At 41.8% G+C, this 18,589-nt stretch overlaps 1 protein-coding gene across 3 annotated transcripts in view; it reads right to left on the bottom strand.

The window, feature by feature from the left end:
* The window catches only part of LOC142491312 (histone H4 transcription factor-like), a 43,654-nt gene that overhangs the window by 16,989 nt on the left and 8,076 nt on the right, over nt 1–18,589 (bottom strand). For 2 of the 3 annotated variants that reach the window (XM_075593696.1, XM_075593699.1), the window contains 2 exons: nt 2,874–2,967; nt 778–930 (listed from right to left, as the gene is read on the bottom strand). In XM_075593696.1, coding sequence (XP_075449811.1) covers nt 778–930; nt 2,874–2,967 — 247 coding nt within the window. The remainder of the gene's footprint in view (nt 1–777; nt 931–2,873; nt 2,968–18,589) is intronic. The other variant, XM_075593697.1, reaches the window with a different exon arrangement.

Raw genomic sequence — 18,589 nt, 5'->3', positions numbered from 1 at the left:
CAAAAAGTGGTCCCGCCGGTGGAATCACGTGTGTTGACAGGGTACTGGGAACAATAAGTCTTGCTACATCTCAGTAGTAAGGGTGACCTCACAACTCTCGACTACAGTAATAGATATGAAGCTGGGTACACTGGTATAGATAGAAAACGCAGAGAATATGTCACAATCAAGGTGACATTGAGGCATCAAAACCTTCGCTATTTGAATACATTATTATGTATTATCCATACAAGTGGATCCAGTTTTAGAATACGTAACAGTATGTGTACAATACAGAAGCACAGTAGCCTGCAGATATGTTCTGTATCAGCTTGTACAGGTATAAAGAGTAAGATTCTTGATCAAAGACGCACTATGAGCTGTCATTTGAGATGATTATAGGAGTGTTATGGCTATCTTCTCTATGGCAGGGCTGGGCAACTCTAGTCCTCAAGGGCCACCAACAGGTTGCACTTTCAGGATATCCCCGCGTCAGCACAGGTGGCTTAAACAGCCCCTGCTTCAGCACAGGACTGGAGTTGCCCAACCCTGCTCTATGGTGTCTGAGTGGCTAGAACAGGGTACACGGGTGAACACATGGGATGAACTTTTTGTCTTTACTGTTCTCTGTACGGTGGTTGATTATGACACTTTTTATCACTTTAACCTTCACGGGTCGAGATAGCTATGTTTTCTTAACATGTCCCTACTACAGACCGTAAATGTCTTGTAAATAGAAATTAACACGTTCCTATATTTTGATGCCCCAAAATCAGTCTCCCTTAAGAAGCCACTCACGGTCCTCTGCAATCTGGCGCATAGCGTGATCGATAAACTTTGTGTTACTGGAAAAAATCAATCCACATGACGGGCAGGCGACTACTCTTTCCTGGGTATGGACACGGAGGTGATCTCGCAGTCTGTGCTTGCTCTTACATTCTGCCGCACAACCTGGGAACACACGTCATATATTACTGCACCAGGCAGGGATCACATGGACAGGTAACATGTAACCTATGGAGATACCGTACAAACATGAAACCCTTCCGTACTGGAAGGTTAATGCACTGCATGGTTACATTGGCAAAGTTTTATATATGAATTAGATTGATTAACTTGTTAATAATTAATATAACATTAATTCAGCAAATATCACACACTGTACAACACGTGTGTGTTAGAAGGCAATCAATGATTGTATCTACCAGAGATTTACAACGGTAACAAAGTTGCAGTAATCAGGCTTGAATTTAAATAACACAAACATGTATGTTGGACGGGACGTGTGTAACCCCGTCCTCCTTGGCTGTAAGCTGGCCCACCCCACTTTAATTGGCAGGTCCTGATATATAACTGGGATGACCAGTCTACTGAGAGACTCCTTCTTGTAGTAGAGGAGAACAGTGCAGGGCCTGCAGTAGAGGGCTAACCATGGCGGGGTTGCAGGCTTATAATGCTTTGGCCAAAGGATGGACTAACCACCCTTACTTCCGAGAAGAAGCACCGATCGTATGTCACGTAATAATTTGTCATGTTTGATGTAGCATTTGGGGCTCTTTTGTTTTTGTTTAATTTAAATAAGAAATAATTAGGTTTGCTCAAATAAAGTCGTATTAGAAATCAATATCTATTTAAACTCGATGGTCATTTCCCAATACTGTATATTATTATTATTATTATAATTAAAATGAAAAACATCTAGTAAAGATAATTTGTGATTTTTTTATTAGATTGCATCTTCACACTTTCTGCGCTGGAAATGGGATTGCTCTGGGGTCAGGAGGTCGTTGGTGTGACTATAGCATGGCCCTGGCCTGTTCCCTGACATCGTCTGAGTCAGCCACTCTGGGAAAGCTGTGGTCTCCATCAAACCTCAACACAAACACCTTTTGCCTGTCGCACAGTGAGCGTCATAATGGCTCGTTCAGCGCTCCAGCCGCACATCGCAAGGGTGCTGTGCCACGACACCAAACCAATTAAAACAGCAGTCCAAGTTGTTGTTTTTTTTCCCCTTTTCATATGTGCATCAATACAATTCACACAATGATAAGTAATTAGCTAACTTGACGATCGATCTGTGAAGATTCGGCTCGGGGGAGGGGGGATTCACTAAATGGCTGTCAGTGCAGCAGAAGAGGACCATACTGTAGATGCAAAGTTCTGTGGGGAAGGTCATGTGACCAGGCAGTCACTATATACAATTGGTGCACTGCCAGAGAGAGGGCAGGGCTCAAAAAGGGGTGTGCCAGAGCCTGTTTCAGAAGAGGAAGTGACTTTGTAAATGGTTGCTATAGAAACAAAAATGCTTGTAACATTATAATACATAAAAAATGTCATTCAGAGTTTAAAAAAAAAGTATTCTCTCATAGTAAAGAACGGATTTATTAAAATAAAAACAAATAAATAGGATATTCCTTGGTCTGCAGCTTTAAAGCCGCAATTCTCTACAATAATTCAAATTACTTTTTTTTCCTATAATACAAACTGGGAGGTGCCGGGTCCGAGGGATGCTATGTAGTCCATGTCAGCTGCAGCATGACTAGAAAGGTAACATTAAGTCACCAAACGTCTTGGTTTACCCGAGCCTGTTTTTCACAGGTCCATAGAAAAGCATTACATTTGTTTAAGGATCGCTCTTTCCCTGCTATATTACAGGCTCATGTAACGCTGTCCTGTGGGAGCTGGGTGGGAATTTGGTGTCTTCAGAATAACATGGCCCAAGCCTATAAATAATGAGACTGTCACTCACCATAACGATGGCAGATCTTGCCGGGAGTGTAGGGGTATCTAGCATGCGAGCCAGGGATCTCCTGGATGTCACAAATGGGACAGGACCCATATATAATGAGCAGCACAGTAAGATGCTCTAAAATAACAACTAACTGGGACCTTACCTTTCCAACAACAAACGATCCTACTTGTATTGTCAATGCAATCCGTGTGCATGTTTACATGGCGATAAAACCACTCCGGGTGGTTAAAAGTGTACTGAAAAACAAACAAACAGGTCTGTCATCAAAATATATATATATTTGTTAAACCACAACATACAGGATCTATAAGTATAGCTTTAAAACGCCAAAGAGTAGTCACACGTGTTTTGTTTTTGAAACATGTTTTCCCTATAATGTTTCCTCTATTATAAGGGTGCGGTGTCCCTGCTAAGGCTTATGAAATTCAAAAGAATGATATTTGGGGGCTTTGGAGCAAAAAAAGCCAAGTGTCAGCATGTTCTGTACCTAAATTCCACATGTGAGATTTGGGGAGTTGGTACTGTATGTAGCCCCTCTTCCCGGGGCCAATCGCAGATTGGGCCCCCCCTTCTGTACTAGGGTCTGGCTACGTGTGTCTGGGTGGTGCATACCTGCTTGCAACAGGAGGGCCTGAGTCTCCCGCGATGGTATGGGGGATAACAGGACCAGGTTACTGGGGTGGATGCCTCCGTCTTTACTTAGTGGTGCAACGCCTCCATCTCTGGTAATCCCTAGGGACGTAGGGTGAAATCCTTCCAGAGAGTCCCTCCTCTTAGGGACGAGAGATTTCAGTCTCACACAGTCTTTACTTAAGAAGTAGCAGCAGCTCTTTATTCACAGCACAGCAGAGTAGCAGCAACACAGTTGTCTCCAATGTACATGGTCTTCTCTCCCACCAGACTGCACACCCTCAGGATGGTCTCTGGGGCTCTTTGTCCCTGCCTCCACCCCAAGCCACGGGCACTCAGGGTGGAGCTAGCTCTTCCCTCACCCCCTAGGCAGGGTGAGAGGCACTGGTCCACCTATAGCTCCCTATAGTTCTAGCAGCTCTAATTAGGGCCTGCCAGTTCTCCTCCTCCAGCTGTGCACTTCATGCACTTCTCTCTCTGACACTCTAACACTAACTCCCCTGCCACTGACAGGAACTGACAACTAAATTGAGACAGCCCTTCCCCTCATGATGTCAGCAGACCCCTCCCCTGTGTCTCTTGCCTTAGACACAGAGTCAGGTGGCCTACCTCCACCACTCAGAGCAGCGCTTGATGTGGGGGAAACCCATGATAACTACTGACAGCCTGTCTTTACCAGGGCTTATACCAGTAGGAGGAAAGACATATAGCCCCATTTCTTACCAGGGCTACATGTATATGGGACAACGGTCAGTGGAAGAGATCCTTGGACATTGATGCAATGTTATAATGGCATATTTTACATTCTGCATCTCATGCCGTTAATATTCAGTTTTTTCACTGTCTAAAAATTGGCCTGTCCGACAGTCACACAGTCTAAGACAGGAGTGCGCAAAGTGGAGAGCGTTAGATTTTTTTTTGTGGGGGGGGGGTGCGGCGGTGACAGAGGCCCCGCGCTCTTCCCCAAAGCATTTACATTAAATGCCCGGGCACCACGCGAGGCCTGTGTAACTCACTTACCGTGACTTAGACAGCTTCGGGCGATGCGTCGCCATGACAATGTGCGGCATCATTTGACACTTTAGACTAGGTAAGGGGTGGGGGGGCGCGAGCAGTGGGGGAGAACAGGCAAGCGGGCACAGGGCAAAAAGTTTGCGCACCCCTGGTATAAGAGATGGGCTAGAAATGCAATGATCTAAAGACGCTGCATGTCAGGGAGCACACATCTTTTTATCTGTCCGTGCGCAGGATCTGTCGAGATGCAGATTAAAAGTGCAGTTCCCCACAAAATGACCTATTTTGAGAATAATCTCAGTGTAGATTACGGCCTTCCATTTTTTTGTAGCGTTTTTTGATTTTATGTTTAAAACAAAAAATGGCAAAAGGCATACAGCAGTGTTCAGGCGGCATCGTCTGCAGCATTCTCCCAAACAGGCCTCACAGAGCTGTTTTCCACGCAGACTTCAAAGGGTTTGATCAGAGAAAATGCCTTATCCAGAGCCTCTCGGATAAGGCCTCAGACATGTTAGGTGCTTGCTGGCGGAAGCGCGCTGACGCGCGCTCCCTCTCAGCACTGAGCCCCTACAGCCGCAATTAGAGCGGCTTTAGTAGGGGCTCACCTGCGCTTCTGCGCGCTTGCGGAAGCGCAGGTCTTGGGGGAATTTAAAATTCCCCCGCTTGCCGGCGAGACAGGCCGGTCACGTAAGCGGTTCGCCCAATGAGGGCGAACCAGTTCCGTGACGTCACTGGCCCGCCCCTGGCCAGTGACGCACCAGTGACGCGCCCGCCCCCGGAACGCCCCCTGACGGCCTGCTGAGAGTGCGTGCGGTAAGCAACCGCAAGGCCAGGGAAAGCACCCGCTTTCCCTGAGCCTCAGCGCGCCAGCGGTAAGCGTGTCCGGGGCCTAAGGCTTGTTGGAGGCCGGTAATGTCACAAAGTGGGAGGGGCCTAGCCATCATGTTAAATTCAATTGTGTACTAGTTTTCCATTTAAAAAAAAGAGTGACCAGGGAATAAACGGGAGAGGGAGTGGCTCAGTGAGTAAAGACACTGACCTGGCACTGAGTTTGAAGCAGGGAATCTGGTTCAATTCTCGGTGTCGGCTCCTTGTGACCTTGGGCAAGTCACTTTATCTTCCTGTGCCTCCGGCACCAAAAGCATAGATTGTAAGCCCCACGGGGCAGGGACCTGTGCCTGCAAAATGTCTCTGTAAAGCGCCACGTAAAACTAGCAGCGCTATACAAGAACTTGCTATTATTATTATAAACGGGAGAGGTGGAAACAGGCAGCAGTATAATCAAGACATTTAAACAATGAAAAATACACGTGCGGAGCGATTTGCATTTTTTATTGCTGTAGGAGTAGGTTTGTGTATATATATATTTCCCAGAATCCCTTGCTGCAGTGGGAGCACTGTATGCTAGTTGATAATGGTGAAAGGCAGGGTTGCTGACCTGTCTAAGTCATGTGAATGTGCTCACAAGTGATATTCTTTATTGGCTATATGTATATATATTTATTTATATACCGCCATTAATGTACATAGCGCTTCCCAGCAGTAATACACATTATAATCATATAAATAACAAATAATACATAATGGGAAGAAGCTTACAATCTAATTGGTAAGTAGGAGGAACGTACAGAGACATTAGGAACGTGTATGTGTAGACTGTCGATCAGCGTTAGCCAACTCCAGTCCTCAAGAGCTACCAACAGGTCAGGTTTTCAGGATATACCCTCTGCAGCACAGGTGGCTCAATCAGTGAGCCAGCTGTGCTGAAGCACGGATATCCTGCAAACCCGACCTGTTGGTTGCTCTTGGGGACTGGAGTCGTCGACCACTGCTGTTGATATATTGATGACTATTTTTGGCTTTTAACCGGACAATATACTGCTAAGCTTTATATCATCTATATATTTTATTTTATTTTACTTTTACGGTTCAACTGTTTACCCACAATGCATACCTTCAATCAGCTGCAGCATGCAAAGCAAATAAAATAACTTGGAGTGAGTTAGGTGCCGTAAGAGGCAGCCTGTCTTAGGGCACAAAAAAACAGTCTGTAAACAACTTAACAATATAATTTGCTGCCTTGTACAGAGGTGATCATCCTTGAAGCAAATATTTAACATTTTATATATTTTTTGGAAATCAAGAAAGTGTTACAATGGGGAAACAAATGCTCGTCAAGCAAGTTTTTCTTCCCTTCAGCCTGCCGTCTGCCTGTCGGAGATCCAGGCACGAATACAGAGGCATGTGCAGATCAAGGTCAAAACGTCCAACAAAAGGAAACATCTAGAGGAAATTAACGCTCTCCTGGGTGTCAACTTACAGTTTACAAACCAACAATGAAATATTATTTTCAAGTTCCTATAAGTGCAAAAAAAGAAAAAATGCCATTTCCAGTGAGCACCAATATTTAACCCCAGGGAATGTCACTACCATTTTCTCTCAGAAGGAACTGCTACTCGCTCCCGGTAATGCACGTACTTCAGGTAAAAAAGGGAATTATTTAACCCACGGCTACACTAAGAACATATTTTATAGTAAGCTGTTATTTTTTGTATAGTAAAATGTACTGTTTCTGCCAAATCCCTAGTTAAAGGGAGAGGCCAAGCAGGGTCCCGCTTCTCTCATTAAAAGTGATCCCAAGTTAAATGTTTTAGAAGATAGAGGCCTGTTTCATTCAGAATCTCTATGTTGGAGTAACTACAGTAAGAATCCCTCACTGTGGTGTATGTATACATGGAAGCATTTCACACGCTGTATTGTGCCCTATGAATGACATCAGGTTCCCTTGGTTGTACACAGCATAAAGTATTGATAATTCCGGGCAAAGATTCATTCATGGATTGGTGCTGCTCAATAATACAACATTACAGATCTACAATTGTGTGAAAAAGAAAGTACACCCTCTTAGAATTCTATGGTTTTACATATCAGGACATAATAACAATCATCTGGTCTTAAAATTAGGTAAATACAACCTCAGATGAACAACAGCACATGACATATTACACCGTGTCATGATTTATTTAACAAAAATACTTTTTTGTATGGCGAAATGGCAAAAGTATGGCGAATTTAGTCCTGTGGGGTTTATATACCCCCTGATTGATTGATGATTCGCTCCTGCTGCATAATTGTCAGCCAATGATTCAGTGCAATAAGAATACAGAATCTACACCGAAGTGTCCCACATGCCTCTACTTATAGAGATCCAATATTATTGCACACCGTGCTGGAATAATATACTTTAATGTTAAAAACTTGTTGATGAAAACAGCAGGTGTCACAAGATTAAAAGATGTAGGCTCAGAGGGATTTCCGAGACCCTTTGAATATTTCCACAAAGAAAAGGCTATCCCAAACAATCAGTTCCACCAATACCTTCAATTGAAGGCCTTTGATAACAAAATCCGACCCCCCGAATTGCTAACTAGATTTGAGTCACTTTGTTTAGCAGACAGAAACACGTCTGGACTGATATCTAACTTGTACGGGTACTTTGTTAGCCCTCCTCCTCATATGAATCAAAAAACTGAAATATATGCTCCAATGGGAAAGGGATCTGGGGGAGGAACTAGACATGGAAGACTGGAATGCTATTTTTCAGACGGTTGCAACATCCTCAATGTGTATCACAATCAGAGAAAACGCCTATAAGGTTATGATGAGGTGGTACTTGAAACCCACGAGACTAGCTAAATTCATTCCAGAGTACCCAACAATATGCCCAAAGGGATGTGGAGAACAGGCCACATTTCTCCATATGTGGCGGGGGTGTCCACTCATATCAGCTTATTGGCTGGAAATCAAAATGTCCCTCTAGATCCCTCTAGATCCCTGGTTCTTCCTATTAAAAAAACCATATCACCTTCTCACGAGACATGAGAATAAATTACTATGCCACTTGTCTTCAGCCGCAAGACGCAAACTAGCGGCAGTATGGAAGCAACCAACTATTCCCTCAATCCCTAAAGTTAAAAATAAAGTCTGGCAGATTTGCTGCATGGAAAAATGTGTTAGTCTTAACAATGATACATGCGCAGATTTCCAGAAGGTGTGGGTGCCATGGATTTTGGGTGCTGGTGTAAAAGCTGTAAAAATGTTACAACAAAAATTCAGTTATCAAATGAGTTTATTCAGAGTGCACACAGTGGAGACAGCTTCAAAACAAAAAACTCTCTCCACTGTGTGCACTCTGAATAAACTCATTTGTTAACTGAATTTTTGTTGTAACATTTTTACAGCTCTGAGAAAAAGCGTAAATAAAAAACACAGTCTGAGGTTAATTTTTGAAACAGAATAACACGTGAATTTATTCAAATCAAGTGCATATAGGAGACAGCTTTGAAAAAAAACTCTCTCCCCCAGATAACACTGTATGCCATATATTTATACCCTAAAACCTAAAGCTCCACCCGTTTATGGGGGGGCTTGCACGCCACTAAATATGACATAATTTTGTAATACATAACAATGCTAAAGCTGATGTAATTTTGTAATACATAATAATACTGAATAAATGTAAGTAAGCTAAAAAGCATTATGGGGTTAAATGTGATGTCAGTTCTGCCACCTGGCATATTGTATGAGAAACAGTTTCATTGCAAGAATCTGAGCTTATCTTAGACTGCGCTAACAAGGCTTCTCATAACTTCTGGGAAATGTGGTATATGTGGTGCTCAGAATCAGACCGGTAACTTCTGTAACATAATTGTGATTGAGACCATAAGTTTGGTGGTCTGGCGACGACGGAGTGCCCCTCAATAAGGCAATAATGCGTAATAGCTGTAGGGGAAGTGACAAGTGGAGTCAGTTGGGACAGCCACTGTGATGTACACAATAAACACCCTAGCAGTATATAATTGAAGGAACTATGTCCATTGAATAGCAGGGTTTAGATAAGGCACATTGGCACTTTACCTGCACATCCGGGGGGGGCACTCTCAGGATCAGTAGCGTGCAGTCCATCAGATAAGGAGTCCAGAAGGATAGTTGGTGAAGATAGAGCACAGCTGCAGACGCCCTGCAATGTGAGGCAGGGAAAACAAAGCCAGGCCACTCCGCAATAGTAACAAAAAGTGTATTAAGCAAGCAAACACATACAGGGAACAAAAATAGAACAGATAGAACGCACCTACGCGTTTCGTACAATAGTACTTTATCAAGGTGAAGCAAGAGTAAAATAACAGCCTATTTATACCCACCTTAAACACTTCTAATCAACTGGGTTGCGGCGTCATGCGCCGGCAGCTGCAAGCAGTCGCGGCAGAGTGACGCGCATTCACAGGGATCAGGGTGTATCAGGCAGTACACAGGGGCTGCCACGTGACCTCCGTCGCATCATAGGGATGACGTCATCAGCGTGCGGCACGTAGGCCAGTCACGCTGACGCAGAGTCCATCTCCATTAGTTCGGGATATGTCACGTGATCCTAATAGTTTTTTTACAACACAAAACTTTATTAGTGAAACATAATATGTAAACAAACAGTAAAAAAACATTAAAAAAACCAAATCAATGGCTGGTTAATATGATTTCACAAACCGAGTTTTAACAAGAGACTCATTAGACTATTAAGTCACAGACTCCCAGTCTAGGTATAATATATATTATTGTAGAGATTTGATCTATATACTTTCATTGAATAATATATTATAATAATAAACAGATACAGTCATAATACCATACCCATTCCTGGGACCGAAATAGAACCTTGCTAGTTCATGGAGGCTTGTAAAACAGATGTATATATATTGTTATTACATCATGATAAAAAACAGTTTGTAGAAATAGAAAACTTGAAGTACAATATACATTTTGAATTTCTAATACATCTAAGAGAGGAGAAATATGATACCTATTATGTGTCTTATATACTTTAATTAAGATATGAACACAGACTGGGATTGCATAACCAATATTAAGCATTAAGCAATATTAGACAGTATTTGATACAACTATGATCATTGAAGACCATTATAATAACAAAATATATATATGAAATCAGTATAACATAGAATTAATGAAAAATTCATTAGAAAATTATTACATTATTACAGAAAAAATTGATTAATAAAATAAAAGTGTAATCAATCAATCAAAATTATTTAATTATTAATGTTAATTTCATAATTGGTAATACATTTGTTAATCAAAAGAGGGGGGGAATAGAAATCATTTACTGTGATATATTCATAAAGTCAACTAAATTAATCGTTTATTAATCGTTTAATAATCATAAAAAATCACAAAAAAATCACAAAAAATGACTTAGATCCCACTCTGTGTTCATACCCAGGGGTATTCTGGTCTTTAGGGTGAAAATCCAATAGGATTCACGTCTGTCTAAATACTTAGTCCTGTCACCACCTCTTGGGAGCATAGGTATTTTTTCAATTCCTTGAAATGAGAAGGAGTTAGTGTTACCTAGTGAGCAATTATGGAAATGGTTAGACACTGGGTGACTCTGATCACCCATTCGTATTAGACGTAAATGCTCCAAAATTCTGATTTTTAAACATCTTGTTGTTCTCCCGACATATTGTCGCCCACATCCACATTGCAGAAGGTAAATTACAAATGTTGAATTGCAATTTATGAAGGATTTTATGTTATAATTTAAACCAGAATTAAATGAGCAAAATTGTTTGCCATTTTTCATTTTTAAACATACCTTGCAATGTGTACAGGAGTATGTACCGAGGGGTAAATTAGAAACTGCTTTTTTATCTTCATTAGATTCAAAGAGACTAGGGGACAGGCTATTGGACAAAGTTTTGGCTCTTTTGTACACTACGTTAGGACCCGAAATGATATGTGGTTTCAATACTGGATCTAGGGTTAGCACATTCCAATGTTTTTTTAAGATGTTTTTAATTATTGGCGCTTGTTTGCTATACGGGGTAATAAATGAGGGGCTAACATTGTCCCTATTCGGTCTTTGTTCTTTCCTCAACAGCAAACTTCTGTCTAAGTTGGATACTTCCTTTAGTGATCTGTCCAGATCCGCTTTATTGTAACCTCTATTGAGGAACCTTAAATATAGGTCATTTACTTGATGATTATAGTCAGACTCACTCGAGCAATTTCTCCGAGCTCTGATGAATTGACTCTTGGGTATCCCCCGAACCATGTTTGAAGGATGACAGCTGCTGGGTCTCAGAAAAGTATTTCTTGAGTTGGGTTTCCGATATAATGTAGTTTGAATATTTAAAGTTGTGTCCACATATAAGCAAAGATCTAAATAATTTATGTGTTGTATATGAAACGAATAAGTGAAAGTGAGATTAAAGCTATTAGTGTTTAGTGATGAAATAAATTTGTGCAAAGTAGTGACGTCACCCTCCCAAACAAACAGCAAATCATCGATATACCTCTTATAAAATAAAATGTGCTCCCTATAAATGTTCAGGTCTCCAAACACGTGGAACCGCTCCCACCAACCCATGAAAAGGTTGGCATAGGAGGGGGCAAAGCTTGTCCCCATCGCCGTTCCACGTGTTTGGAGATAGTGAACCCCATTAAACAAAAAGAAATTGTGAGTGAGTAAAAAGTGAATCGCATCCAAAATAAAAGTGTTTTGTGCTGGTGATAAATCTGATTTGTTTAAAAAATAATCCACAGCAGTCAAACCATGTTCGTGGGATATCACGGTGTATAAAGACGTAACGTCTAATGTCACCCAGAGTAAATTGCTTTTCCATTTAAAGTCCTCCAGTGTATTTATTAAATGAGTACTGTCTCTAATATAGGACGGGAGCTCTTGTACCATGGGCTGTAGAAAGTGATTCACATACCGTGAGACACCATCTCCCAAAGAATCAATACTGGAGACAATTGGTCTCCCAGGTGGGGAGACCAATGTCTTATGAATCTTCGGGAGATGGTGAAACACGGGTGTGACAGGGAAGGGTTTGTACAGATAATCCATGTCATTATCATTCAGGACACCTAGCATTGAACCCAAGTCTAACAAATGTCTAAGTTCCCTTTGGTATCTTATAGTAGGATCAGATGGTAGTACAGCATAGGAAGACACATCCCGAAGTTGGCGCAATGCCTCCTTAAGGTAGTCATCCCTATGCTGTACTACCACTGCTCCCCCTTTTGTCGGCATTTTTTATTATTAAGGATTTATTACATTTCAGATTATTGAGAGCTATAAATTCGTCATAACTAAGATTACTGATTTTTTTATCACAATAACCTGTATTGAAAGAAAAACCTTTCTGTAATAATCTTAGGTCTCTCTCCACAAGGTTTTCAAAAGTGGAAAGATGTTTGCCTTTGACAAAGGTGGGGTAGAATAATGATTGTTTCTTCAGACCTGAGCTAGATCTTCCCAAGAAATTGTATTGGTAGTCAGATTCAGAAATAGGGTTAGTATCTAGGTCTTCTAAGTCCCGGATAAGACATTGCTCCTTAAATGAGAAAATGTTAGATTGGATATGATTGGATTCATGCATTGTAACATCTGAAAAATGTGTATCAACATTAGTAGTAATACATTCAGGTTCAACTGATACAGTGTTGACTAATTGATCCTCAACATTATTGATATTCTTATCACTAAAAAACTTTTTCAGTGTACATTTTCTGATAAATTTGTTTAAATCAACCATTGTTTGAAAAAGGTCAAAATTGGTATCCGGTACAAAACCCATGCCCTTATTAAGTAATGATAGTTCATCTTTTGTTAATGTTACATTAGAAATATTGATAACTGCACTTTCTTCTCCTAAAAATTCTTCTTTCTTTTGGAGGGTGCTCCCTTGTATTGAGTTTTTGGTTTTCTTGCCCCGTCTTGTTCTTTTGAGTTTTTTGAAGCCGTTGTGTAGTTTGTAGGTTCAGATGAGGTGGAAGGACGCGATTTGTATTCTGAAGATCTATCCCTTTGTTTACGTTCCCAGAAAGGGCGTTGTTCTTTAGGTGCTTCTGCCTCAGACTGTAAGTTCTCCTCTTCTTGTGCATTAAAGAAGGAGACTGTGTGACCCAGATATTCTGTATCTGAGGTATCAGAGTCTGCTTTAGATTTTAGGATAGATTTTTTTGCCCAAGGGTTATTAATTTTGTCCTCTGGTGTAGAGTGAGTAGGGTGTGTCGTGCGGCTGGACCTTCTATTGGGTGTAGACCTTTCCCATAAGTACACTTGGTTGCGCTCGTAGTCAAGCTTATCTCGTTCAAATTTTTGTTGTTTCTTTTCTAAAATGTCCTTTTCAAAATCTTTAACTGACTTGGCCAAATTAATGTCCAATGCTCTGAAACCCTCCATTTTGGAGAACTTGGCTAGATGTTTTTGTGATAGCTTAATTTCTTTTTCTAAGTCAAGTTTTTCCTTAGACTTGGCCTTAACAATCAGGGATATTAATTTGGAGGAGCAATCATTGAGAATCATTTTCCACTCTCTCTCAAAATCCTGATTGATAAAGCCAAATGTAGGGGACTTTTTCACCCGTAACCCCCTGGGGATTCTTTTCAGCAGTAGATAGTTTTCCAAAAATATGAGATCCCAATAAATTCGAGTATCAGTAATAAGTAATTTACTAAATTTTAGGAACAAATCATGAAGATCCGATGAGTCCTCACAATCTGGATTTGGTAAATTTTCAAACATACGTTTTGCTTTTTTTGATCTTTGAGTATTGTCCAAGTAATTGGAAACATAATCACTGGTGATATTGGGGGTATCAGTCTCCTCTGATTCCTCCATGTCCATTACACAGATATATGGAGTATAGAATTATGTAGATATGCAAATCTTTGTTGATTGATAAACAGATTTTCAAACAGAATTTTTTTTACTCACTCACAATTTCTTTTTGTTTAATGGGGTTCACTATCTCCAAACACGTGGAACGGCGATGGGGACAAGCTTTGCCCCCTCCTATGCCAACCTTTTCATGGGTTGGTGGGAGCGGTTCCACGTGTTTGGAGACCTGAACATTTATAGGGAGCACATTTTATTTTATAAGAGGTATATCGATGATTTGCTGTTTGTTTGGGAGGGTGACGTCACTACTTTGCACAAATTTATTTCATCACTAAACACTAATAGCTTTAATCTCACTTTCACTTATTCGTTTCATATACAACACATAAATTATTTAGATCTTTGCTTATATGTGGACACAACTTTAAATATTCAAACTACATTATATCGGAAACCCAACTCAAGAAATACTTTTCTGAGACCCAGCAGCTGTCATCCTTCAAACATGGTTCGGGGGATACCCAAGAGTCAATTCATCAGAGCTCGGAGAAATTGCTCGAGTGAGTCTGACTATAATCATCAAGTAAATGACCTATATTTAAGGTTCCTCAATAGAGGTTACAATAAAGCGGATCTGGACAGATCACTAAAGGAAGTATCCAACTTAGACAGAAGTTTGCTGTTGAGGAAAGAACAAAGACCGAATAGGGACAATGTTAGCCCCTCATTTATTACCCCGTATAGCAAACAAGCGCCAATAATTAAAAACATCTTAAAAAAACATTGGAATGTGCTAACCCTAGATCCAGTATTGAAACCACATATCATTTCGGGTCCTAACGTAGTGTACAAAAGAGCCAAAACTTTGTCCAATAGCCTGTCCCCTAGTCTCTTTGAATCTAATGAAGATAAAAAAGCAGTTTCTAATTTACCCCTCGGTACATACTCCTGTACACATTGCAAGGTATGTTTAAAAATGAAAAATGGCAAACAATTTTGCTCATTTAATTCTGGTTTAAATTATAACATAAAATCCTTCATAAATTGCAATTCAACATTTGTAATTTACCTTCTGCAATGTGGATGTGGGCGACAATATGTCGGGAGAACAACAAGATGTTTAAAAATCAGAATTTTGGAGCATTTACGTCTAATACGAATGGGTGATCAGAGTCACCCAGTGTCTAACCATTTCCATAATTGCTCACTAGGTAACACTAACTCCTTCTCATTTCAAGGAATTGAAAAAATACCTATGCTCCCAAGAGGTGGTGACAGGACTAAGTATTTAGACAGACGTGAATCCTATTGGATTTTCACCCTAAAGACCAGAATACCCCTGGGTATGAACACAGAGTGGGATCTAAGTCATTTTTTGTGATTTTTTTGTGATTTTTTATGATTATTAAACGATTAATTTAGTTGACTTTATGAATATATCACAGTAAATGATTTCTATTCCCCCCCTCTTTTGATTAACAAATGTATTACCAATTATGAAATTAACATTAATAATTAAATAATTTTGATTGATTGATTACACTTTTATTTTATTAATCAATTTTTTCTGTAATAATGTAATAATTTTCTAATGAATTTTTCATTAATTCTATGTTATACTGATTTCATATATATATTTTGTTATTATAATGGTCTTCAATGATCATAGTTGTATCAAATACTGTCTGATATTGCTTAATGCTTAATATTGGTTATGCAATCCCAGTCTGTGTTCATATCTTAATTAAAGTATATAAGACACATAATAGGTATCATATTTCTCCTCTCTTAGATGTATTAGAAATTCAAAATGTATATTGTACTTCAAGTTTTCTATTTCTACAAACTGTTTTTTATCATGATGTAATAACAATATATATACATCTGTTTTACAAGCCTCCATGAACTAGCAAGGTTCTATTTCGGTCCCAGGAATGGGTATGGTATTATGACTGTATCTGTTTATTATTATAATATATTATTCAATGAAAGTATATAGATCAAATCTCTACAATAATATATATTATACCTAGACTGGGAGTCTGTGACTTAATAGTCTAATGAGTCTCTTGTTAAAACTCAGTTTGTGAAATCATATTAACCAGCCATTGATTTGGTTTTTTTAATGTTTTTTTACTGTTTGTTTACATATTATGTTTCACTAATAAAGTTTTGTGTTGTAAAAAAACTATTAGGATCACGTGACATATCCCGAACTAATGGAGATGGACTCTGCGTCAGCGTGACTGGCCTACGTGCCGCACGCTGATGACGTCATCCCTATGATGCGACGGAGGTCACGTGGCAGCCCCTGTGTACTGCCTGATACACCCTGATCCCTGTGAATGCGCGTCACTCTGCCGCGACTGCTTGCAGCTGCCGGCGCATGACGCCGCAACCCAGTTGATTAGAAGTGTTTAAGGTGGGTATAAATAGGCTGTTATTTTACTCTTGCTTCACCTTGATAAAGTACTATTGTACGAAACGCGTAGGTGCGTTCTATCTGTTCTATTTTTGTTCCCTGTATGTGTTTGCTTGCTTAATACACTTTTTGTTACTATTGCGGAGTGGCCTGGCTTTGTTTTCCCTGCCTCACATTGCAGGGCGTCTGCAGCTGTGCTCTATCTTCACCAACTATCCTTCTCATAACTTCTGGCCTGTTTACACTTTCATTTGGAGCTGATTGGATGAGAAAAGATCAATAAAATCAGCTAGGAGCAAAAACATTCCATTCTCTGTTTCACACGTTCGTTCACACAGATTTCTTCACATAAAAACTCACAAAGACAAGACAAGATGGCGGACTAGAATAGTCAAACAAAATGGCTTCTTAGATCCTAATGCTGTTATGTCAGACCCCCTAATGTCTCAACTTCGTCACTGGTCAACCAGAAATTAATACCCACCTAAAAACTGCTATATATATTGACTGTGTGATTGAATGTTATAAGATGATTTGCTAGGTAAAATTCTAAATGGATGTGGTTTTCCCCCCTTCTTTATTTTTTGTACTCTTTCCCCCCCCCTCCCCCTATCTTTTATTTTCTCCATTTCCCCCTCTCCCGAAATTTTTTAATACAAATTGAGTTTAAAAAAAAAAAAATTGTTGATGTTAAAAGTTTATCAAAACAAAATACATCTCCCAAATGGAAAAAATAGACTTTAAAAGCTTTCAGCTACTGATCAACCAAATGATAACGTCCAGCTGTAGCCTGCTGATAATAAAGAGTGCGCTCGACACTGTGTATTATAAAACCACTTTTCACTAGTGCTGAATCTGTCTGTAAAGGTAGATTTTCCACTGACTATCATACATGTAAAGCAGCCTGCACAACACGCGGTCCGCGGCTCTCCTCCTCCTCCTCCCTCCCCGCTCTCCTCCTCCTCCTCCCCCGCTCTCCTCCTCCTCCTCCCTCCCGCTCTCCTCCTCCTCCTCCCTCCCCCGCTCTCCTCCTCCTCCCTCCCCCCGCTCTCCTCCTCCTCCCTCCTCCGAGTCCGCTCTCCTCCTCCTCCCTCCCCCGAGTCCGCTCTCCTCCTCCTCCCTCCCCTGAGTCCACTCTCCTCTTCCTCCTCCCTCCCCCGCTCTCCTCCTCCTCCCTCCCCCGCTCTCCTCCTCCTCCCTCCCCCGAGTCCGCTCTCCCCTCCTCCTCCTCCCCCGAGTTCGCTCTCCTCCTCCTCCCTCGAGTCGCTCTCCTCCTCCCTCCCCCGAGTCCGCTCTCCCCTCCGCCTCCCTCCCCCCCCTCTCTCCTCCTCCCTCCCCCGAGTCCGCTCCCTCCCCGAGTCCGCTCTCCTCCTCCTCCGTCCTCCTCCCCTCCCCCGAGTCCGCTCTCCTCCTCCTCCTCCGCCTCCCCCGAGTTGCGGGCCGCTCGTCCTCCTCCCCTCCCCCGAGTCCGCTCTCCTCCTCCCTCCCCCGAGTCCGCTCTCCTCCTCCTCCCTCCCCGAGTCCGCTCTCCCCCTCCCCCCCCCAGCCCGCTCTCAAGACTGCACGCTCTTGCAGTGCGGCACTTCCGGTGCCCGCTGCTTGCGATCGCGCGCAGTCCTGCCTGCTCTGCCGCCATGATCTGAGGTGAGGGGAGGTGTAGGAGAGGTGCAGGGGCTGATGTTAGGTGAGGAGGTGCAGGAGTGATGTGAGGTGCAGGGGATGTTGTGAGGTGCAGGGGGGATGATATGCAGGGGGGGTGATGTGAAGGGGGGGGTGAACGGGGGGTGATGTGAAGGGGGGGGTGATGTGCAGGGGAGGTGATGTGAAGGGGGGGTGATGTGAAGGGGAGTGATGTGAAGGGGGGGGTGATGTGAAGGGGGGGTGATGTGAAGGGGGGGTGATGTGCAGGGGAGGTGATGTACAGGGGGGTGATGTGAAGCGGGGGTGATGTGAAGGGGAGGGTGATGTGAAGGGGGGTGATGTGAATGGGGGGGTGATGTGAAGGGGGGTGATGTGAAGGGGGTGATGTAAAGAGGGGGCAGTGATGTGCAGGGGAGGTGATGTGCAGGAAGGGTGATGTGAGGTG

The sequence above is a fragment of the Ascaphus truei genome, chromosome 3 (assembly GCF_040206685.1).
Source record: "Ascaphus truei isolate aAscTru1 chromosome 3, aAscTru1.hap1, whole genome shotgun sequence".
Classification (NCBI taxonomy): domain Eukaryota; kingdom Metazoa; phylum Chordata; class Amphibia; order Anura; family Ascaphidae; genus Ascaphus; species Ascaphus truei.
This window is presented reverse-complemented; position numbering and strand designations above follow the sequence as displayed.